At 45.5% G+C, this 25,198-nt stretch overlaps 1 protein-coding gene across 6 annotated transcripts in view; it reads left to right on the top strand.

The window, feature by feature from the left end:
* GLT1D1 (glycosyltransferase 1 domain containing 1) overlaps positions 1–24,443 on the top strand; it is a 115,468-nt gene extending 91,025 nt beyond the window's left edge. For 2 of the 6 annotated variants that reach the window (XM_070769355.1, XM_070769357.1), the window contains 3 exons: positions 789–887; positions 21,311–21,527; positions 22,483–22,619. In XM_070769355.1, the coding sequence (XP_070625456.1) occupies positions 789–887; positions 21,311–21,484 (273 nt within the window). In that variant the 3' untranslated portion in view covers positions 21,485–21,527; positions 22,483–22,619. Of the gene's footprint in view, positions 1–788; positions 888–1,490; positions 1,751–21,310; positions 21,528–22,482 lie in introns of those variants that run through there. The other 4 variants (XM_070769356.1, XM_019977762.2, XM_070769359.1 and 1 more) reach the window with 3 other exon arrangements.
* Positions 24,444–25,198: the final 755 nt, after the last annotated feature.

The following is a 25,198-nucleotide window of genomic DNA, read 5'->3' as shown; positions in this document are numbered from 1 at the left end:
GGAGGGTCCCAATCTTTACCCTGTAAGATGAGAAGGGAAATTTATGACTTGGAGACTTTTATCATCATGAGGAACCCCATGCTGGCTGATCCCAGGCATTTGAGACTAGAAAGGTTGTTTAGTGGGTAATCAGGTGATAAATCTTATTCCTCCTTACGTCTGTATCCATGCCAAAGGGATGTGTACAGATCTGGTGGCAATCATATGGCTGGTGCTGAAAGAAAATTACCCATCAAGGAAAGTGAGAATGATGATAATTAAAAATGTATACTCCAAGGACTTCCCTGCTGCTCCAGTGGCAAAGTTTCCATGCTCCCAATACAGGGGGCTGGGGTTCGATCCATGGTCGGGGAACTAGATTCCACATTCCACAGCTAAGAGTTCACATGCCACCATGGAGATCCTGCGAGCAGCAACCAAAACCCGGTGCAGCCAAATAAATAGGTAAATATTTTCAAAAAGTGTACTCCAGGCTGCCATTGAAGAAGGGTGAACTGAACATTGGAGAAAGAGAAGGTTTCTTTGTGATGTTGCAGTAAGATAGGCCATTACAGTATATAGTTTGCCAACACTTGCAAATACAGTCAGTCATTAAGATTCAGTGTGTAGTTGGAAAATCCGGGGTTTGTGTTGGGAAACCACTTGGGCAAAGTTTTGGGGTGATTTTTGTGTGGTGCCAGAGCTCCAGTGAAACTAAGGAGTCATTCTGTCACAAATTGGCTCATCTCACCACACAGACTCTGACAGTGATCGCCCACCTGTCTCCTTTGCCCTTTACATCCTTTCAGGCAATGGATTTGGAAGTTCCAGTGTTGGCGAGGAACATCCCTGGAAACTCTGCGGTGGTGAAGCATGAAGTTACAGGATTGCTGTTTTCAGACCCTCAGGTAAAGGAGAGCAATTTCTCTGTATTCACCTGGTCTGAGTCGTTTTCATCCGCCTGTGGTTCAGATAGTCTGTAATTTGCATCTTTGTGATTAGCTCTCAGTGTTCCCTTTACACAGTAAGTCCCCTACAGACAAACAAGCCCAATTCTGAGAGCACATTCATAAGTCCAGTTTGTTTGTAAGTCCAGCAAAATTAGCTTAGGTACCCAACTAACACAATTGGCTATACAGTACTGTACTGCAATAGGGTTATAATACTTTTCATATAAATACTACATAAAAAGCAAACAATTAAGAAAACATTTTTAATCTTACAGTGCAGGACCTTGAAAAATACAGTAAGACAATTGACATACAGGGGCTGGCAGTGAGTGAACAGATGAGTTCACTCACTGAGTGAACTGACTAGAGGAGGGAGAGGAGGTGGGAGAAGGCAGAGCTGAAGGATTGTCAGCAACAGGAGACGGAGGACAAGCTGCAACTTCACTCACGCCTGATGTTGATGGCTCAGGTTCCGGTTCCTTGCTGGATTTAATTCTATCGACCCTCTTAAAAAAACAATCCAGTGATGTCTGGGTAGTAGCTCTTTTTTTCTCATCATAGATGACACAGTAGCACTGGATTGCTTTCTGAACGTCTGCTGCAAGCTTCATGTACCATTCGACATGAGGGCCCTGTGCCTCAGAACCTACCAGTGCCTCCTCAAGTAAAGAAAACCCCCAGGCCATTTCCTGCATCATGAGTCTCTTCAGTTCTTCAGTTACTCCTTCTGCCTCTTGTCTCTCTTCATCCTTTCTCCGCCGCTGCTCTCAGGCTTGTTTTTGGGCATCCTGGACTTAAAATAAAGATGCTGTACTCCTGTACTGTATACAGTGCTGAGCAGTAAAGTACACAAAAGCACAGCCACTCGTAGAGGAGGCACGTGACAACGTGCGCCAGTGGTGGTGGTTTAGTTGCTAAGTCCTGTCTCGTTCTTGCAACCCCTGTAGCCCACCAGGCTCCCCTGTCCTTGTGGTTTTCCAGGCAAGAATACTGGAGTGGGTTGCCACTCCCTACATGATTGGACTTGCGAATGCGAATTAGCATCTTTGAAAGCTAGCAACTTGAAGGTTTACATGTAGGGGACCTACTGTAATCAGTAGAAGAGTATATGGAACACAGGGTCACTTGGTCACATGGGCAGCCTCCTGGACATGTCACTAAAAGAAACCTAGGGACTTTGCAGAAACATGAGACCTGGGTTCTATTTCTGATGCTGCTGGTGTTGATTACCATGACCTTGAGCAAGTCACTTCCCTTCTTAGATGCTTGAATTTCTAGTTTCTTTTTTTAAAGTTTATTTTATTGAAATATAGTTGATTTACAATGTGTTAGTTTCTGCTGTATAGGACAGTGATTCAGTGATATATGTATATACATGTATGCATTCTCTTTCATATTCTTTTCCATCATGGTTTATCACAGGATATTTAATATAGTTCCCTGTGTTCTACAGTAGGATCTTGTCATTTATCCATGCCATATATAGTAGGTTGCACCTGCTGCTGCTGCTGCTAAGTCGCTTCAGTCGTGCCCGACTCTGTGCGACCCCATGGACGGCAGCCCACCACGCTCCCCCGTCCCTGGGATTCTCCAGGCAAGAACACTGGAGTGGGTTGCTATTTCCTTCTCAAAAAGTGAAGTTGCTCAGTTGTGTCCGACTCTTCGAAATCCCATGGACTGCAGCCCACCAGCCTCCTCCGCCCATGGGATTTTCCAAGCAAGAGTACTGGAGTGGGGTGCCATTGCCTTCTTATCTACTAACCCCAAACTTCCAAATAGATTTCTGGTTTCTGATGCAGGTGTTCTTCAGGTATAATCCTATGCTTCTGGAATATCCCCCAGTATTCAGAAGATTGCCATATATCTGATCCCTTGCAGTTCTTCAAAACAATGTACAGAAGAGGCAGCATGGTTGTGTTCATACATGTATGTGTCTGATACATGTGTGCATCTGAAATTAAAATAAAGGCCAGTGCAGTTGACATTGGGCACAGATGATGGGCACAGTGCCATCCAGGGCACATGTGTGTGCCAGGACCTTCCAGGATATGTGTGAGGGGGTTCCAGCCCCAAGGTCTGAAGTTCCAAGGATGTGCCTTTAAACCCCCGGGACCCTGTGCAGGGCGTGTAGCCTTAACCTGAGTCTCCAAGCTCCATCTTCTCCTCAGGACAAGTGGAACTAATTTTAACAGCGCATAGAGGTTAAAGCAGCTGATGATATACAGGGCTGAGCGGTGGGTACGGCACTCAGCCCAAGGCTCTGGGTACCGTTATCAGCAAAAGGAGAGCCCTTGATGCCCTATAGCTCGTGTTGTTGTTGTTTAGTCAGTAAGTTGTGTCTCACGCTTTGTGACCCCTTGGACTGTAGTCCTTCAGAATCTTCTGTCCATGGAATTCTCCAGGCCACAATACTGGAGTGGGTTGCCATTTCCTCTTCCAGCAGACTTCCAGATCCAGGGATCAAACCCACATTTCCTGCATTGCAGGCGGGTTCTTTATCACTGAGCCACTGTGGAAGCCCTTTCCTTTGAATGTTGTTGTTTGAGGAGGGCGGGGCAACCCACTCCAATATTCTTGCCTGGAAAATCCCGTGGACAGAGGAGCCTGGAGACTACAGTCCATGGGGTCAAAAAGAGTTGGACACAACTGAAGCAAGTTAGCATGCACGCAGTGCACATGTTATTTTTTAGTTGCTAAGTCATGTCTGACTCTTTTGTGACCCCATGGACTGTAGCCTGCCAGGCTCCTCTGTCCATGGGATTCTCCAGGCAAGAATACTGGTGCAGGGTGCCATTTCCTTCTCCAGCGGATCTTCCCAACCCAGAGATCGAACCTGCATCTCCTGCATTGCAGGCAGATTCTTTACCACTGAACCACTGGGGAAGCTGAGCCATCGGGGAAGCCCTTTCCTTTGAATAGTAACCCCTAAAAGCCAAAACAATACCAGGAAATGAAGAGTGTGTAGTGGTTCCCTGCTGATTCTCTAGACAAAAGCATATTGCTTTTTACCACGTTCTGCATCTCTCCACATCAGCACCAGCCATGCCGGAGGTCATAGGATATTGTCTCCCCGTGGGCAAAGAGATTTTATTTTTATCTTCCCAGACACACTGTCTATTTATTTTATAGCTCAATTTCAAACCACTGCAGTTTTATCAGCAAGTGTCTGAATAGCCATCACTTACAAATGGGTGTATCAAGTCCAGTGTTAGAACAAGAACAGTTTGGCTCTCCTGACTTCATTTCATGTTCCTTGTAAGACATTCCTTTTAATATTTGCAAATAACGATCCTGTCACTGACACATCCAAGTTATTTCTGCTGGTTACCGGCTTCCTGTGAGTTATCAGACACAGCCCCGAAGCACTGACAAAGTTAAGGCTTGGGCCTATTTTGATTCCAACTCTTTAATGTTACTTTTACAAAGGATGTTAAAAAAAAAAAAAAATAGAACCGCTCTATGTTTCAAACAGGAGGAGGCTGTGGTTTTTTTTTTTTTTTTTTTCCTTTTTAATATCACATTCTGAAACATGTGCTAGACACAGATATCACACGTGGCTTTGTTTCATAGTCATGATCAGACTCGACCTAGCATGGAGTGGGAGCTGTTGCTTTAAAAACAAATGTGCATTTTCCACAAGTCAGTGGCTGCGGTTGCTGTCATCTCGGTTCAGGAGCTCAGATGAAATTAACCACTGACTGGTTGTCAGTGTTTGTGAGATTTATTTCAAATGTGTATTCAAATATGTCCTCGAAGCTCTGTCTCACTTATTAAGAAGGGACTTCCATGCAAGGGTGTCAGCTTCATAAAGTTAATATAGATAGATACATAGAAACACAGATGGATACATAGTTACATATATACATAGATACATACATACGTACACACATGTGCATTTGCTCTGTCCTGTCCAACTCTTTGCAACCCCATGAACTGTAGCCTGCCAGGCTCCTCTGTCCATGGGATTTTCCAGACAAAAATACTAAAGTGGGCTGCTATTTCCTACTCTAGGAGATCTTCCCGACCCAGGGATCAAACCCTCGTCTCTTGTGTCTCCTGCATTGGCAGGCAAGCGGACTCTTTACCACTGAGCCACCTGGGAAAGCCACATACATACATATAAAATGCAAAAAGTCATATTTTGGATTTTCAACAAAATGATGATTAAAAATATTCAGCTGTGGTAGGAACAAAATAACCTCTGTTTTTATACACCTCAACCATGGAAAACCTTAATTTACATGAAGCTTTCCAAACCTACTAAACATTGATTTTTTTGTTGTTGTTACCTCGACAATCTCATTCTTTTTCTTTTTAGGAAGAAAAGAGCTGAGCTATTTTATGGCACCATTTTATAGCTTCAGAATTAAAATCCATTTGACATTTAGTAGAAACTGTGAATCTATATTCTTTGTCAAGGACAGACTTTTGAAGTGTGGTCCAAACTAATGTTGCTGGGAGGTTCCGTTTGTTTTTTAGGCAACTGTAAAGAAAATCATAACTTTTGTAATAATGATGATGACAGCTAACATTTATCATGTATGTATTTTGTTCCGGCCTCTCTTCTTTGTGTTCATCATGCACTTTTACTAAGACTGTTTGATTTTCAAACTTTGATAGTCAATCCAAAGTTTCAGGTTTGGAAGAAGTGAGGCATGTCGGAGACATAGCAGCCTCCTTCAGGCTGTGTTTGGAACTTGAGTTTTCCACTCAAAATATGAGTGATCCTGGACACATTTCTTCTTCCTGCACTCAGTCCTTGATCCTTAAGATGGAGATAATGATGTTGGTCTTTGGGGAACAGCAGAAAGCACGTGGGGTTGAGTTCCGTCCTTGGTCTCAGAGGAGAGCTGTGTGGATACAGAGTTAATCATATTCACGGTGCTGACCGCTAGGTGATGTCATTGGCTGCCCCCTGGGAGCTATATAGTCTGCAGAGCTCTGGAATTAGGTTCAATACAGCGAGACGTTCTCCTTGTGAGATCTGGCCAGCGTCATGCAAAATATCATTTCTCTTTTTATTCAAAACAAGTGTTTAACTTTTTAATTCTATTTATCTATTTTCGATTGATGATTGCTTTACAATATTGGTTTGCCATTCTCTCCATTCATCTCACCCTCTCCTTCCTCTCCCCCACCTTGTCCACAAGCCTGTTCTCTATGTCTGCATCTCCATTGCTGCCCTGTGAATAGGCTCATCAGTACCATCTTTCTAGATTCCATATATATGCGTCAATATATGATATTTGTAAAGCAAATTTTTAACTTTTTAGTCAAACATTTAGGATTCTTGGATATTAAATAAGTGGCGCTGGTGGTAAAGAACCTGCCTGCCAATGTAGGAGACATAAGAGGTGTGGGTTCGATCCCTGGGTCGGGAAGATCCCCTGGAGGATGGCACGGCAACCCACTCCAGTGTTCTCACCTGGAAAAATCCCATGGACAGAGGAGCCTGGAGGGCTAGAGCCCACAGGGTCGAAAAGAGTCAGACACGACTGAGTGAACTTAGCACTAACACATGATGTATAAGCCCCCAACCAGTCCCTTCAAAATGTAAAAGCACAGATGAATGTTCACTGTTGATCGGATTTCCACTGAAGCCCAAAGGAAGCTCAGGGCAAACTCAGTTCAGTTCAGTTCAGTCGCTCAGTCGTGTCCGACTCTTTGCGACCCCACAGACTGCAGCACGCCAGGCCACCCTGTCCATCGCCAGCTCCAGGAGTTTACTCAAACTCATATCCACTGAGTCGGTGATGCCATCCAACCATCTCATCCTCTGTCGTCCCCTTTTCCTCCCGCCTTCAATCTTTCTCAGCATCAGAGTCTTTTCAAATGAGTCAGCTCTTCGCATAGGTGGCCAAAGTATTAGGATTTCAGCTTCAGCATCAGTCCTTCCAGTGAATATTCAGGACTTATTTCCTTTAGGATGGACTGGTTTGATCTCCTTGCAGTCCAAGGGACTCTCAAAAGTCTTCTCCAACAACACAGTTCAAAAACATCAATTCTTCAGCACTCAGCTTTCTTTATAGTCCAACTCTCACATCCATACATGACTACTGGAAAAACCATAGCTTTGACAAGATGAACCTTTGTTGGCAAAGTAATGTCTCTGCTTTTTAATATGCTGTCTAGGCTGGTCATAGCTTTTCTTCCAAGGAGCAAGCGTCTTTTAATTTCATGGCTGCAGTCACCATCTGCGGTGATTTTGGAGCCCCCCAAAAATAAAGTCTGTCACTGTTTCCCCATCTATTTGCCATCAAGTGATGGGACCAGATGCCATGATCTTAGTTTTCTGAATGTTGAGTTTGAAGCCAACTTTTTCACTTTCCTCTTTTCACTTTCATCAAGAGGCTCTTTAGTTCTTCCTTGCTTTCTGCCATAAGGGTGGTGTCATCTGCATATCTGAGGTTATTGATATTTCTCCCGGCAGTCTTGATTCCAGCTTGTACTTCATCCAGCCCAGAGTTTCTCATGATGTACTCTGCATGTAAGTTAAATAAGGGGGGTGACAATATACAGCCTTGATGTACTCCTTTCCCTATTTGGAACTAGTCTGTTCCATGTCCAGTTCTAACTGTTGCTTCCTGACCTGCATATAGATTTCTCAATAAGCAGGTCAGGTGGTCTGGTATTCCCATCTCTTTAAAAATTTTCCAGAGTTTGTCATGATCCATACAGTCAAAGGCCAGGGCGAACTAAGTCCCAAGTCAATATAACATTTATTTATATGGATTTGCCCTTTAGGGTGACCATATTGTTCATTGTGCAAAACCAGGATATCTTTGAGAGTGAAAGTGGTGTTATTATTTGTGTTTAAACTTTTGGCCACACTTTGCAGCATGCGGGGTCTTATTTCCCTGACCAGGGATTAAATCCATGTCCCATGTATTGGAAGTGCAGAGTCTTAATCACTGGACTGCCAGTGAAGTCTCAAAGAGGGTGCTATTGATAATTATGCTGAGATGACAGCTTTGCACCTTGAACAAAATGACTGTCTGCTTGAAAATCTGGGATCAGGTGCATGGCTGGTATTTGTCCCGGGACCAGGGTGAGTCCAACCACGTGTAGGAGTTACAATTTCCTAATAGCCACGTTCAAAGAAAATAAAAAGAAACAGATGAAATTCATATCAATAATACAATATGTTTTATTTAGCTCCATCTAGCCAAACTTGCATCCTCTCAACATGTAATCGATATAAATATTTTTTTAAAAGATTTATTTATGGTTGCTCTGGTTCTTCGTTGTTGCGTCTGAACTTTCTCTAGTTTCAGTGAACGGGGGCTTCTCTTTGTTGCAGTGAGCAGGCTTCTCATTGCAGTGGCTTCTCTTGTTGCAGAGCACCGGCTCTAGGCATGTGGGCTTCAGCAGTTGTGGCGCACAAGCTTAGTTGCTCTGCACCATGTGGGATCTTCCTGGACGAGGGATCAAACCCATGTCCCTGCATTGGCCAGTGGACTCCCAACCACTCGACCACTAGGGAAACCCGGTATGAATACTGTTTAATGAGATCTTTACATTCTTTTTTTTTTTTTTTAAGTCTCTGAAATCTTGTGTGTATTTTACACACCAGCTCATCTCCATCTGGAGATTAAATTTGTATTGAACTACTTGGTTTGCATTGAGACTCCATACCGTTTGCAGTTGGGAAAGTAGATGCGCGTATGCAGGCTGTTCCAAATACACTTGAAAAGCTTTGCAATACCTGACTCGAGCACCAGTTTTAAAATTTAAATTTAAGTCCACTCAAGTGAATAATTAAAAATGCGGTTCCTCGCCTGCACTGGCCACACTTCCAGAGCGCAGAGTGGGTGGTGGGGCTGCGTGCCTGGTGGAACTGCTCTCAGGAGAGGGAGTGAGTGATGGGGCAGGTGGTCCCTGCCTGACCTCCTCTGGGTGCTGGGTGCCCTTGGAGGAACTGTGCCCATTTCTCTTATTATTTCTCACGAGTACCCCACACAGGCTGGAGGTGGTGGGGCGGGGACTCGAACCCGCAGCCTGATGGCAGAGTCTGCTCAGCTGTTGCTGAGAGCCTTTGCACAGGATTCCTCCTGTGGCCACCTCTCCCTCTGTCTCTGTCTCTCCTCTGCTTCCATGTCTCTCTTTGTCTTGCACTCCCTCTGTCTCTCCTTTCTCTGTCTCTGTTTCTCCTTCTGTCTCTGTATGTCCTTGTCTCTGCCTTTGTCTCTGTCTCTCACTCTCTGACTCTCCCTCTTCTGTCTGTGTGTCTGTCTCTTTCTCTGTCTCTGGGTCTGTGTCTCTGGATCCCCCTCCACTCTGTGTCTGTGTGGGTCTCTCCTGCTCTCTGTGTCTCTCTGTCTCTCCTTTATCGCTGTCTGTTTTTGACTTTGCCTCTGTTTCTGTCTCTCTCCCTCTATCTGTGTCTCAGCCTCCCTGCCACACGTCTGTGTCTCTCTTTCAGTCTCTGCCTCCCTCTCCAACTCTCTCCCTCCCTCCCCTTCTCTCGTCTGGGGAGAGAAGGGACACTTTTCCATAGGACCGTCCTCTAAAAGGATTCTGCTCATGATTTTGTCCAAGTCCCTGGGGAAAGCGGACGTCTTTCTAAGTCCCAGTCCTCTTTGGCTTCTTTGCCTGTGGCTGGTCTGTGGGATCAGAAAGACACAGATGGCAAGGGATGCCCCAGGTGGGCACAGCACTGAGTGATGCTGCACAGAGCCAGGCTTGGCCAGGTGAAGACGAGCGCAGAGCCACCAGGTGGGGCTCAATGCTCAGGAAAGGCCAGGCCAGGCCAGGCAGTGGATCAGGGATGGAGCGCAGGCCCTTCCTGGTTCTGGTCCAGGGTCTTGCTTCAGGCCATCAGGCAAAGTCTGACATTCCCCTAAAATAGGAGGAATACGGGACAGTTTTTTTCCCCCCCAACTGTAGAGTCTTCATTTGCCTTTCCAGGGCAGGAGAAAGCATCTCGTACTTGGCCTTCTGGCCTGACCTCTGCCGGTGGCCTGCTTCTCACAGGCTGCATGTGGGCTTCTGGGACCCACCCGCTGTGCAGGTCCTCTCTGCTTGTGAGCAAGTACATTATAGTTTGGGGGCTTTATTTTTTGAAAGTGAGAGTTTTTAGTTACTTCATTAAATATTAATATATTCAATTTCAAGCCTTTGACCATCCCTAGTCACCATGATGCAGAATATGTGTCCATGTGTAAACAATACCCATTCAACATGCTTTAAGAGGAATAACTGTTTTGCAATCTATGCAACACGCAATAGAATTAGATTTTTTCTTTTTTAAAAACAAGTAACTGGGGAGTTCTCTGGTGGTCTGGTGGCTAAGACTCCATGCTCCCAATGTAGGGGTTCAGTCCCTGGTCAGGGAACTAGATCCCACATGCTGCAACTAAGAGTTTGCATGTCAGAACTAAAGATCCAGTGTGCAGCAACTAAGACTAGCACAGCCAAATAAATAAGTATTAAAAAAAAATGTCATTGTAGTTAGGGGGCTTGCAGTTAGGAGAGTGGCCTTTGTGACCTGGCCTGACCACACTGAAGGGACCCTCTGTCCCCAGCGAGTGAAGTAAGTTGCTCAGTCTTGTCCAACTCTTTGCGACCCCTTGGACTATACAGTCCATGCAATTCTCCAGGCCAGGATACTGGAGTGTGTAGCCTTTCCCTTCTCCAGGGGATCTTCCCAACCCAGGGATCGAACCCAAGTCTTCCGCTTTGCAGGCAGATTCTTTACCAGCTCAGCCACAAGGGAAGCCCAAGAATACTGGAATGGGTAGCCTATCCTTTCTTCAGTGGATCTTCCCCACCCAGGAATCAAACCGGGGTCTCCTGCATTGCAGGTGGATTCTTTACCAACTGAGCTATCAGGGAAGCCCATCTGTCCCCAGAGCTGCCAGCCAATTCTCTGCCCGCCACTCTGTGAGCTCCTCTTACCAGGGGCCTGGTGGACTCTTCTAGTGACTAGATATCGGGACAGCAAATGTGGTGCACAGCTTGCTGTAGCAATCAGCCCTGTAGGTGCCTTTGAAGTTGATCCTGGAGTTCAGAGCAAAGAGATGCCGGTGACTTCTTAGCACTTGCAGAATTCAGCCAGATGGCCTGTTTAGGATCTTTGGGGACTGCAGGCACGAGGGGTGATCCTATAGGAGAAGGAAGGGGGACCCTGGCAGCTGACTCAAGCCCCCTTCCCAGGGGCTTCCACCTTTGTCTGTGGCAAGTGAGGCAGTGAGCAAACACCAGGAGCCCTGCGCCTCTGTATCTGTGCTGCTTCTGTCTGTCTCTCGGGCACTCTGTCCCCAGAATACTGCTCAACCGGGACTCTTCGGAGGCATGACTGGGTCTTGTCTGGATGGTTATAACAGCCTCCGCCATTCCACCTATGCACTCTCCTCCTGGCCGCCAAAGGGACCTTTATACAATGCAGATCTTGGGACTTTCGAGGTGGTCCAGTGGTTAAGAATCTGCCTTCCAATGCAGGGGACACAGGTTCCATCCCTGGTGTGGGAATATCCTACATGCCACAGAGCAACTAAGCCCGTGGGCCACAACTACTGAAGCCAGCACGCCTAGAGTCTGTGCTTTGCGACAAGAGAAGCCACCACAATGAGAAGCCTGCGGACCACAACTAAAGAGTAGCCCCCACTCCCTGCAACTGGAGAAAGCCAGTGTGCAGCAAGGAAGACCCACAATAGCCAAGACATACAAATAAATCTTTAAAAAAACAAATTAAAAAAAAAAACAAAAAAAAACTCAGATCCTGTCCATCCATTCCAGTAGAAAAGCCCTGGGTGACTTCCCGTGGCTGCAGAGAAAATGCAGCTCCCATCTCAGTTCCCCAGGCCCCCGTCAGCCCCCTCACTCTCCTGCTCTGATCTCCCTGCCCCTTGCTCCCGCCCGGTTCCACCCACATCCAGGCCCCCGGGAGCATCCTTCCCCTTCGACTAAACTGTCTCTTTCTTGAGAGGCTTTTGGTGGCCCCCAACTTATCACCTCATCCCCACCCCATATTGTCTATCCCCCTACCCTGTATTTTTCCTCCATAACCCTCTGCACAGTTCAGACATGCACAGTTGCTTTTATTGTCCACAGCCTCACTTCCCCACCCCCACCCCAGGCTGGATGCCCCCCAGGGTGGCAGTCATGCTGGTTTTTTCATGCAGCCCCCTCGTGATGGTTCTGGCACAGATGGGTGCCCAGTAACTAGTGGGAGACGTACTTAGACCAGGGCATTAAAGGGATCATCTTTCTGGTAAACACCTTCGGTTATTTAAGTATGATGTGACTGTACGCCGCGCGCTGTCCAGGTGTGATTGAACTACTGTCTTTCCCTGTTTTCTTTGCAAAGTAGCCGATGACAGCTTTGGCCCTGAGCTCTGCCTGGTCTTTGAGGTGTCCCTCCTTAGGTGGTTCTTCCCACGTCCTCGCTGAAGTCATTGATCCTTGGGTGACACTGTCAAAGTCATGCTCATGGCATCTCCCCAAATCATGACCAGGATGACTTAACTGCAGATTAACTTGCTCATTTCTTCTGGGTTTTGCTCTTTCCCTCTGACATTTGACTGCTGGTAACGTGTCCACCAGAACCGTCTCCGGAGTCCACCTCTTCTCTCCAAAGCCGTTCCTCATTTTCTTCCCTTTCCTTCCTGCCATCCTCCTCTTCCCTGCCTCCAGAGCTGCCAGCATAGCAAGGGCAATGTTCTGCCAGCTTGTATATTTGAGCTGATGCTCTGAGAGGAATCTGGGAAGCAAGAGAGAGAATGTCCACCATCCTTGGCTTTAGCTTCCTCAGCAGGTCCCAAGTCCTGTGGATCCGTGGACTTACTCCATCCTGCTGTGAAGCAACCTTGGCTCTGGGGCTGCATGGTCCAAGCTTACTTCCCGTTTCTGATACTTCCTGCTGTGTTACCTCGGGCAGGTTCCTGGACCTCTCTGTGCCCCATGTTTCTGTGAAAGGAGTCGTAGTCATAGCACAGAGTTCGTGCCCTTTTCCTGCAATTCCAAAGTCCCAAAAAACACTTGAAAAAACAATTTTATTTTTAGTAAATTGGGTGCCAAAACTCCCTTGGCAGGAAACTCCTATCTGAGCTGATGTGAAGTTATTTGTGGCTTTGTTTGTCCTGCTGGGTGGGACTATTCATAGTTTGAGTCGGAAGTTTCATTGTGTTGTTTACGGGGCTCCGTCTTAGACCTGCTGGAGGATACTTAAGCATCTTATTGGGCTTCACGGATGGCTCAGTAGGTAAAGAAATTGCCTTCAATGCAGTAGGCACAGGAGACGACGGTTCAATCCCTGGGCCAGGAAGATCCCCGGGAGGAGGGCACGGCAACCCACTCCAGTATTCTTGCCTGGAGAATCCCTGTGGGCAGAGGAGCCTGACAGGCTAAGATCCATAGGGTCTCAAAGAGTTGGATATGACTGAAGCAACTGGGCACACACATACGTAACCCAAAATCCTGAACGCTGAAACGTGATCAATGTCGGCTGTTGTCATTGTCAAATTCTGCCTGATTCTGGCCACCACGGAAGGCTTTTGGCTACAGACATCAGGAGTCATCGTTGAGAAGTTAGGGAACAGGCTGGCACCTCACTGAGGTCTTCTGCCTGACTCAACCAGGCATGGAAGAGAATTGAAAGGCGGTTCACTTTCTCACCAAGTGGCCCATGGCACTCATGTATCAGAAAAGATACGTGCACCCCAGCGTTCATAGCGGCACTATTCACAATGGCCAGGACATAAAAGCAACACGTGTCCATCGACAGATGAATGGATGAAGAAGCTGTGGGGACATACATACAATGGAATACTACTCGGCCATAAAAAAGAATGAAACAATGCCATAGCAACATGGATGGACCCAGAGATCATCAGAATAAGTGAAAAGGAAGTCAGACAAAGAAAAATATCAGGTGATGTTGCTTATATATGGAATCTAAACTATGGCACAAATGACCCTATTTATGAAACAGAAATAGACTCACAGATATAGGAAACAAATTTATGGTTACCAAAGGGGAAAGGGGTGGGGTAAACTAGGAGTTTGGGACTAACAGATCCACAGGACTATATCTAAAATAGATAAACAATAAGGTCTTGCTGTATGACACAGGGAACTAGATTCAATATCTTGTAATAAGCCATAATGAAAAAGTATATAAAAAAGAATATGTATATATATGTATAACTGAATCGCTTTGCTGTGCACCAGATACTAATACAAGATTGTAAACCAACTACGCTTCAATTAAAAAATGAGAAGCTGGGGGTTTGGGCTTCCCAGGTGGCGCTAGTGGTAAAGAACCTGTCTGCCAATGCAGGAGAAATAAGAGATACGAGTTTGATTCCTGGGTCAGGAAGATCCCCTGGAGGAGGGCATGGCAACCCACTCCTCTATTCTTGCCTGGAGAATCCCATGGACAGAGGAGCCTCGCAGGCTATAGTCCATGGAGTCGGAAAGAGTCGGACACGACTGAAACTACCTAGCACGCACACAGGCTGGAGGTTTATGCTGAGTAATTCCAATACTATTTGTACGTTCTTATGAGTGGCCCCCACTTTACTTAATGGCAGGAGTCGAGAGAATAGCTAATATATGCAGACAGTTGGGAGTATTATGTGACCGTGTTTACATACCCATCGTTGTGAAATGTGGCATTTAGCTAGAGCTTAACACTAGACCAATGAATGGTGTTGCACATAAGAAAAATAGACTTTTCTAGATGGATCTTGAAGTGGGATTCTCATTACTGACAGTTTCCAATAAGATCAATCTATTCTGTGGCCTAATAACTTGTGTAAAATAAGGTAGGCACAGTGGTCCATCTTAGGCCAGAATCACCTGGGGAGGGGTGGAGAACTATTGGAAAACACACATGTGTTATGGACCAAATGTTTTTGCCTCCACACACTCACCCCCAAATCCCCATGTTGAAATTCTAACCTCTCCTGTGATGGTGTTAGGAGGTGGGGCCTCCAATAGTCCATTAGGATGTGAAGGTGGGGTCCTCATGAATGGAGTTAGAGCCCTAATAAAAAAGACCGTATGTGGACTTCCCTGGTGGTCCAGTGGTTAAGAATCTGCCTGCCAATGCAGGGGACACAGGTTCAGTCCCTGCTCTGGAAAGATTCCATATGCCGAGGGGCAGCTGAGCGCATGCAATGCAACCACTGAGCCCTTGCTCTCTAGAGCCTGCAAGCTGCAACTCCTGAAGCCCTTGTGCCTAGAGCCTGTGCTCGGCAACAAAAGAAGCCCCCACAAGGAGACGCTGTCACACTGCAGCAAAGAATAGCCCTGCTCAATGAACTAGAGAAAGCCTGCATGCAGCAATGAAGACCCATCGCAGCTGAAAATTAACCAATTTTTTAAAAAGGACCCCACAAAGAGCTCTGATTCCTTCTGCCACATGAGATTATAATGAGAAAACGGCCATCTATGAATTAAGAAGCAGATCCTTTCAGCCTCCAGAACTATGTGAAGTAAATGTTTGCTGTTTATGAGCTGCGCCCGACCCCCAACCCCTCAGCCTGCCCAGCCTCTAATATTCTATTGTTGTTGTTGTTGAGTCATGTCCCACTCTTTGAGACCCCGTGGACTGTAGCATGCCAGGCTTCCCTGTCCTTCACTGTCTCCCAGAGTTTGCTCAAACTCATGTTCATTGAGTCAATGATGCCATCCAATCATCTCATCCTCTGTTGCCCCCTTCTCCTGCCCTCAGTATTTCCCAGCATCAGCTTCTCTTCCAGTGAGTCAACTCTTTGCATCAGGTGGCCAAAGTATTGGAGCTTCAACTTCAGCATCAGTCCCTCCAACGAATATTCAGGGTTTATTTCCTCTAGTTCGGACTGGTTTGATCTCCTTGCTGTCCAAGGAACTCTCAAGAGTCTTCTCCAACACCACAGTTCAAAAGCATCAATTCTTTGGTGCTCAGCCTTCTTTATGGTCCAACTCTCATATTCATACATGACTACTGGAAAAACCATAGCTTTGACTAGGTGGACCTAAGTGATGTCTCTGCTCAAACAGACTAAGACAACACTCCTGGACCCCACCCCCAACCTATCCAATCAGAATCTTATGGCAAAGTTTGAGAACCAGAGGTACAGACAAAACCTTAATTAACTGCAGGATTCCATGCAAGAAAGCCCCGGGGAAAACCACAGTCTTAATGACAGCACTTCTGTCAGTCTTCAGAAAGCTCTTGTCAATTTCTCCCATCAGTGAGTTATATTCAAAGCATCTGCAGAAGCAGCTTTGGGGCTGTTTAATTGAACATACACCCCGAGCCTGAAATGCAGAGTTTTTATGTGATTGACTTTTGCTCTTCCAGTAAGAATAAATATGTGTCACTCACAGAAGGTTGTTGGAATGCAATGTTCTTTAAAACCAGCCCATGTTCAGTCTGCTAGCTCTCATGTTCTCTCCGCGTGGGTCATTTGTTTCTTGTTGAGGGGTTTTCCTCTGCCCCATGGCTTTCAGCTGACGTAGTTACGTGAAGGCTCCCAACAGAGGTCTAACTATCCATCCTGTGAAATGGACAGCTTCTCATGCCCTGGATCTGACAGTTGCGTCAGGGCAACAAGGCAGGTCGAAAGGATTCAGTGATTAAAAAAAAAAAATTAATCGAAATATAGTTGATTTACAGTATTACATTAGTCTCAAGTGTACAGTGTAGTGATTCATTATTTTTACACATTATATTCTATTTAAAATTACTATAAAATATTGGCTGTATTTCCTGTGCTCTACAATATATCTTTGTAGCTTGTTTATTTTGTAACAGCTTATACCTGTTGATCCCATACCCCTGTCTCACCTCTCCCCACTTACCTCTCCTCTCTGGTAACCACTGGTTTGGTCTCTGTATTTGTGAGTCTGTTTTGTTATATTCATTCCTTCATTTTATTTTTTTAGATTCCACTTGTAACTTACATATAGTATTTATTGTCCTCTCTCTGACTTATTTCTCAGTGAGAAGTTTTTCCACCAGTTTTTCCACCACTCAGAAAGGAAGAAAACTCTGAAAATGGTCAACAACTAATTGAATAATTATGAAAGCAAAACTATACTTATTTGCATGATTTTTTTAAAAAAACTTTTGAAACCTATAACCTATGCCAGGGTTTGCACACCGCTGGTCCTGGGATAGATCTAGTCTGCAAACATGTTTTGTTTAGTTTTGCTGTATACTTAAGATTTTGAATTAGCTGTTGATATTTAACATGGAGTGCCTTTACATAAATGTTCAGAATTTCAACTTCTCTTGAAGATCATAGGAAATGTGGAGACAAGCAGAGGCCTCTATTCACCAAGGTAACTGGGGTTTGACTCTTCCCTGCCAGAGCCCAGGAGGCAGGCACCTGAGTTTCCAACTCTGATTTTAAGATGTGGGATCCTAATATTGGTTTCTATTTTCTTTTACTTGTTCTAGTGTTACAGTTCAGTGGCTCCATCATGTCCGACTCTGCAACCCCAAGGACTGCAGCACGCCAGGCTTCCCTGTCCATCACCAACTCCTGGGGCTTGCCCAAACTCATGTCCATGGAGTCGGTGATGCCATCCAACCATCTCATCGTCTGTCATCCCCTTTTCCTCCTGCCTCAGTCCTTCCCAGCATCAGGGTCTTTTCCCATGAGTCAGCTCTTTGCATCAGGTGGCCAAAGTATTGGAGTTTCAGCTTCAGCATCAGTCTTTCTAATGAATATTCAGGACTGGTCTCCTTTAGGATGGACTGGTTTGGTCTCTTTGCAGTCTAGGGGACTCTCAAGAGTCTTCTCCAACAACACAGTTCAAAAGCATCAGTTCTTCGGCACTCAGCTTTCTTTCTAGTTCAACTCTCACATCCATACATGGCTACTGGAAAAAACCACAGCTTTGACAAGATGAACCTTTGTTGGCAAAGTAATTTCTCTGCTTTTTAATATGCTGTTTAGGTTGGTCATAGCTTTTCTTCCAAGGAGCAAGCATCTTTTAATTTCATGGCTGCAGTCACCATCTGCAGTGATTTTGGAGCCCAGGAAAATAAAGTCTGACACTTTCCATTGTTTCCTCATCTGTTTGCCATGAAGTGATGGGACCGGATGCCATGATCTTAGTTTTTTGAATGTTGAGTTTTAAGCCAACGTGTTCACTCTTCTCTTTCACTTTCATCAAGAGGCTGTTTAGTTCTTCTTTGCTATGCACCTTTTAATGCCTCATAACTTATTATCATGAGTAATTTTCAAGAATAGATCATTACACGAGTGATGAACACTCCCCTTCCCAACCAGGATTTGGCAGTCAGATGGTGGGTGTTCTGGCGAGTTCTGCAGCTGACAGGTATATAGACGCTGTGGGGCTTTGGTTGGGATGATGATGAGTTGGCATTTGTACTTGTTTCCTGGAATTTTTTGAAAAATTTTTAATTTTTTATTTTTGGCTGCATTGAGTCTGTGTTGCCACGCTTGGGCTTTCTCTAGCTGTGGCCAGCAAGGTCTACTCTCTAGTCGCGGCACACGGGCTTCCCATGTGTGATGGCTTCTCTTGCTGCGGAGCACAGGCTCTAGCCATGAGGGCTCAGTAGTTGTGGCGCACGGACTTAGTTGCTCCACTGCATGTGGGATCCTCCCACACCTGGGATCGAACCTGTGTCCCCTGCATTGGCAGACAGACTCCTAACCCCTGGGCCACCAGGAAAGACCCTGGGAGTTTTGCTACAGCTCTTATAGCATGGTTCTTTGGTCCACAGGATGAGTGTCTGGTGGTGATGCAGGTGGTAGCCAGGCATCTTTGTCAAAGTGGTCTTTTGTCTTCAGGAGGCTCTCTCAGGCTTCTTTGTGGGGTGACCTCAGGGACCCATGATGGCGAGGGTGGGAGCTGTAAGCCCTTTTGAAGCTTTGCTTGGAAGTCAGACAACATTACTTCTGACCTAGTCTGTTAGTAAAAGCAAATTCCAGGACCAGCCTAGATTCAGGAGATGGGGAAATAGACCTCCCACTTTATAGGAGGAGTGGGCAGGTCCTATTGCAAAGAGACGTTCATGAAAGGGATGGAAGGGCTGTGGCCACCACCTTGCACAGAGTGGATGACAGAGTGTGTCAACATACTTTTCTCATCGTCCGCACAAGTGTGTTCAGAATATTGCCTTCGTTGAAATGGGGAGCTGTTTCAGCCCAGAAGAAAAAAATTTCAGGGCCTCAGAGAGTGACTCTCAACATTCCAGAGTGCGATTTTCTTCTTCTTTCTTTTCTTTCAGCCAGCATCCAGGGTTCTATGCCAGCGGCGAAGACATTTCTCACTCCTCGCCCGACTCTCTCTTGCTTTATTTCAGTCTGTGTTTTTTTTTTTGTTCAGTCTCACATGCAGAGAGGAATAAACAGTGTGCTTTATCACATCCTATTCCTAGAAACTCTATCATTCAGGACTCTGTTGTAAAACGGTCATAGATTCTATAGAAATCATAAGCGGGGGGGGGGGGGGGGGGGTGAATTTTAGGCAAAGTCTCTGTATCAGGTAAATCAAAGATATGACCAGCATCTTAAAATAATGTACCAAAGCTATAAGCCTCTAGAATAACTTTAATAAGGATGTTGTTATCCTATGAGATGAGAATAAATATGTTATATTTTTATTATAAAAAGAACACCAATTTACCATAAAGTGTATGCATACTGCTTAAAAATAAAATTCTACTCTATTGTAAATATTGCTATTTATATTGCTAGCTATAAAAATCATCCAACGTTTAATTAACAATAATTTTGAGAGTATGTGGATGTTCCTTGCAAACAGCAAAGCACTGTGTATTAATCTCTGTTGTTTTATTGGAATTTACACAAGTTGGCGAATCATAATAATAATGATAGCTAAGTCTGTGCTAGGCTCTGCCCTGAATTCTATGTATAAACTCATTAAATCCTCTCAGCATGCTACAAAGCAGGTACTTTTTTTTTAGTTGTTTAGTTGCTAAGCCGTGTTCAGCTTTTTAACCATCCCATGGATTGTAGCCCCGCCAGGCTCCTCTGTCCATGGGATTCTCCAGGCAAGAATACTGGAGTGAGTAGTCATTCCATTCTCCAGGGGATCTTCCAGACCCAGAGATCGAACCTCCATCTCCTTCATTGGCAGGCAGATTCTTTACCACTGAACCCCCTCCCTGGGAAGCCCTAGGTACAGTTATTATTCCTATTTTAAGGATGAAGAAACCGAGTCTCAGGTTACAAAATGCATCCAGCATCACTTCTGTGATTGTTCTTCATTAATTTTTATTGGAGTACAGTTGCTTTGCAATGTGTGTTAGTTTCTACTGTACAGCAAAGGGAACCAGCTGTATGTATACATATATCCCCTCTCTTTTGGATTTCCTTCCCATTTCGGTCACCACAGGGCACTAAGCAGAGTTCCCTATGCTACACAGTAGGTTCTCGTTAGTTACCTATTTTAACCACAGTCTGGTATGTATGTCAATCCCAATCTCCCAATTTGTCCTCAATATCTGTGACTCTATTCCTGCTTTGCAGATAAGTTCATCTGTATAATTTTTCTAGATTCCACATACACATTATATCATATGATATTTGTTTTTCTCTTTCTGACTTACTTTACTCTGTATGATAGCCTCTGGGTCCATCCACATCTCTGCAAATGGCACAGTTTTGTTCCTTTTTAGGGCTGAGTAATATTCCATTGTATATTTGTACCACATCTTCTTTATCCACCTCCTCTCGGACATAAATCACAGCAAGATATTTTTTTGACCCACCTCCTAGAGTAACAACAACAAAAAAATTAAACAAATGGGACCAAATTAAACTTAAAGACTTTTGCACAGCAAAGGAAACTATGAGATGAAAAGACAACTGTCTGAATGGGAGAAAATATTTGCAAACAAGTTAACTGGTGGCTCAGATGATAAAGTGTCTGCCTACAATGCAGGAGACCCGGCTTCAATCCCTGGGTCGGGAAGATCTCCTGGAGAAGGAAATGGCAACCCACTCCAGTGTTCTTGCCTGGAAAATCCCATGGATGGAGGAACCTGGTAGGTTACAGTCCATGGGGTCGCAAAAGTTGGACACGACTGAGAGACATCACTTTCACTTTCTTTAACTGACAAGGGATTATTCTCCAAAATATACAAATAGCTCATGCATCTCAGCATCAAAAAACAACCAACCCAACCAGAAAATGGTAGGGTGTGAATTTAAACGCAGGCCTCCTGGCTTATGAGCACTGCTTTGACTTATGTGCAAGCATAATAAATAATGCACGTTCCCTTCCTCTCTCTGAATACTCTTTAGCAATCAAAACAACTCTAATTCTTTCCAATTATGAAGGGTTTTGATTAAACCCTTAACCCTTAAACTCTTTAAACCCTTATTAAAAAGTGGTTACTTTGGGATTTCTCTGGCAGTCTTACTTTATTTTGGGCTTCCTTGGTTGCTCAGGTGATAAAGAATCTGCCTGCAATGCAGAAGACCTGGGTTCAATCCCTGGGTTGGGAAGATCCCCTGGAGAAGGGAATGGCAGCCCACTTCAGTATTCTTGCCTGGAGAATCCCATGGACAGAGGAGCCTGGTGGGCTACAGTCCATGGGGTTGCAAAGAGTCAGACACGACTGAGCAACTAAGTGTGCAGCTGGGGACTTCTCTGGCAGCCCACTGGGTAAGACTCTGTGCTTCAAATCCAGGGAGTGCAGGTTTGATCCCTGGTCGGGGAACTAAGATCCCCCCTGCTCACAGTGAACCCACAACAAAAAAATTACTTTTAATTCTTAAAAGAGGTGGCCACTTTTTCATTGCATCAGTGTCTACAAAAAGTATGGATAAACATAGAGCAATGTAGACTTCCTCGCTCTGAAGCTGAGCACCAGAAGCAAAGTCTAGAAAATTGAGGCTGGTTAAATCCCCTCTCCCCGATGGAGTCAGGGGCAGGGCAGGGCTTATCTGTCAAGTGCCCAATGCCCCTTGGGAGATGATCAGTGTGGGACTCACAGAGGTTAACTAGTTTGCCCAAAGCTGCACAGCTAAGTTACGTGTTTCAAAGAGGATTTGCACCCAGATCTGCAATAGAAGCCTGACCTTTTCCACTCCGTCAGATGATGTCCATGATTTGAAGACATGCTCTGTGCCCAGAAAAGATGAAGGAATATAATGAAAAAAACAAAACAAAACTGGGCAGAGGTACTATTGTCTACAATATAGGAGCTCAGATCCTGGAGTAAGACCTGACTTCATCTCCCAGCTGAGTACAAAGGAGGGAAGAAATTATGGCTCTAAGAGTCACTGTAAGAATTCAGTTACTATAAGAAATAGTAAATTTGGGCAATCTAGAAAAGAAAGATGGAGGAAGCATAATTGATGGCTCCAGTATTTTTCCACGATGTTCACCCTTGTGCACACGTGCCCACGTGTGTGTGGTTTGTGTATGTAATTTCTTATTCAGTCCCAATGTTTGCACTAACTTGCATCCCTCTGAAGGGCTTTTTTTTTTTCCAGAATAAGGGGGGTGGGCAAAAGAGGGACCAGGAGCAAAGGCCGACCTGGGCTTTCAGATGTGTTTGCATCCCCCATTTTACCAATTACTTACTTCTCTTTCTCCTCCACCTCCTTCTTTGCAGGAGTTTGTTCAGCTGGCAAAGAGACTGGTGAGCGATCCGGCATTAGAAAAAACAATCGTGGCCAATGGAAGGGAGTATGTGAGAAAGTACCATTCGTGGCAGGAGGAAAGACAGACCTACAGGCAGCTGGTCAGGACGCTGGAGAGAAGCCCTGAGGACTAAGAGTACCTGCCTGGTACTGTGAGATGCTCAGCCGTGGGCGGATACCCCTGGACACAGCTCTGGGCAAGGGGCCTGGCCAGCACAAACCAAGCCCAGTTCGTTGGAATCGTAGACCTATCAGTCATAAGACGATTCATCCAAAAACCTCTCTGTGCTTCCAAGTAACATCCCAGATGTGCTTCCAGATCATACCTCCTGGAGATGCAGTCCTCACTGGGGTGGGGGTGGGGTCACTGGTTTTAAGGGGAGTCAGGGAGAGAGTTGGATTAGCTGCTTTAGGACCTTCTAGGACTTAGCAGCTTAGCAGCAGCAGGGCCAACAAAGACTTATTTTGTAAAGCCCTCACAGGGTTAGACACCTCTCTCCTGTCTTCTGATGATCACTGTCTTCTCAAGGAGCAAAAGCAAACATCAGACATGTCAGCTGAGAGGGGTTCTGGCAGCGATTTTTAACATGGTGCAGACCCTGCAGCAAATCTAGGGCTGACACATGTCTGGCTGCACCCCCAGGCTCTGCAGGTTTGCATCTCTGAACACCGGAAGCAGGGCTGTGTGTAATCGTCATGTAAGATAGCCCGGACCTCTTTAGATAAGCAGGCAGCACCACCTCCACTCCCCCACCCTGTAGGCTCCACCTACCTCCAGTCGAATTGGGTTTGAAAATCAGTTGGCACTAAGGCCGCATCAACCCATGGCCTGGAAGACACTGGAACTGACTCTGGGTTCAGCATCAGGGTCTCAGCCTCAGAGACCCAGCAGTGAGTGGAGATCAGGTCACCAGCCTCCAGCCCGTCTCAGGACCGGCACGTGGGTCCCGGTGACCTTATCCAACATGGGGCGAGTTTAAGCAAGTGTCCGCATCACTGTAAGGACACCCTGGCCACACCAGTGGGCATCCCCCAAACCCCGTGCTTCTTTTCCTTGGTGGCAGCATTTGCCTCTGTTGGATCCTGAAACCCCCGCTTTCCAGTGGACATTCCATGATGACTGGGCGTGACATGCTCTGTTTCTTGTGTAAAGTTGGAAGCCACAGGATCCAAAGGAGGAGATGAAGCCAGCTCTGAGTCTATCCGAGGAAGTGTTTCCTTAGGGTTTGTTCTGATGCCCGCAGACCCTGGAGGGGGCAGAAAGACCCACGCTGTCTTTGCTTCAGACTTCACAACATCCTGGGCTTTTTTCTTTCCAACCATCCTGTCTTTATAAACAACCAAACCTAAAAGAGGAAGGCTCTGACTGAACACCTTAAACTCTGGTGCTGATGATGTGGAGATGAGAACAGCGAATTTATAGATTCTGTTCCGTGTCATTTCCAGTTTAATCCTACCCCTCAATCTCACAACAGAGTACCTTCCCAAAGGCAGTTATCTGGTAAACCTGCTCCTCATGCCCAGGATTCTCTAAAAATACCCATCACCACCCTCCTCCTTTTTTTTTTTTTTTTTTTTGGTGGCATCTGAGGGTCATGAGAGTTGGGGCTCCCTTATGGCCATAGAGAAGAGAGGAAGGGAGAAACAGAGTCCAAACCCCTAGTGGACAGATCCATCTGAGTTTGGAATCAGTGATGCCAACCTAAGAAAAGGCCAAGTGTTGTCCTGGGTACTGACCAGTGATGCTGCTGCTGATAAAATACTGGTCATTGGGAGTCTCTGCTCTCATCCTGGTTGAATGATATTGTATGTGCTTGGCTCCACTGAACCTCAGCATAGTTCATCCATATCTTTATAGAAACATACACACATGCCTCATGCCCTTTGGGGAAGGGCATGTTTTTAAATGAATAAAGTGTCACCGTCTGCTGTACAGCAAGAGTCCCTGTGTGTTCCTTTTGTGAGCCTGATTCAACAAGAACTAGACCCACCCCACCCTCCAGTTCCTGCACTTTAAAAGCAGATATTAGTACACTGACACAATTCATTAAGAAGGGTTTAAAATACAATTGCTATTTTAATACTGAAGTATAGACGTAAAAAGAATGCTTTTCTGTAAATGTTCTAGATGCTCTCAGTTTCATACTCCGTTAACTTTATGTTTAAACATTTTGCGTATAGTTTCCAATTTGCTGATGTACAGGTTTGGATGACTCAACGAGTCAATTTCCAGATAGAACTAAGATACTATAACCTTCCCATGTGGAGGGAAATTGCATTTAACGCAGCATGGTGTTCTCTAGCAAAGAGGCACTGCTCGTACCTGACTTGCAATTGGTGTGATGGGCTGGCTGGCGCTCACCACTTCTGCCAGAAGAGCCCTCCACACCCCTTCCCCACACTTTTGCAATGAAGTTAAATAGGATAGCTTTGTTTTGATCTGAAGTGTTCATCAGATATCTTCAGGTTTCCAAAGGCAGACTGTGCAGGCTCTCCATGCAGATGGGAATGGGTGGTCCACACGGTGCCTTGCGCGCCCCATAGACTGGAATGCCCCACTAGCTAGTCTCCATTCTGATGGCTTCCCTCACTGTGGCTCAGATGCTAAAGAGTCCGCCTATAATGTAGGAGACCCGGCTTTGATCCCTGGGTCGGGAAGATCCCTTGAGAAGACAATGGCTACTCACT

This window comes from Bos indicus, chromosome 17 (genome assembly GCF_029378745.1).
Source record: "Bos indicus isolate NIAB-ARS_2022 breed Sahiwal x Tharparkar chromosome 17, NIAB-ARS_B.indTharparkar_mat_pri_1.0, whole genome shotgun sequence".
Taxonomy (NCBI): domain Eukaryota; kingdom Metazoa; phylum Chordata; class Mammalia; order Artiodactyla; family Bovidae; genus Bos; species Bos indicus.
The sequence above is the reverse complement of the archived record's forward strand: the minus strand, read 5'-3'. Positions and strand labels throughout refer to the sequence as shown.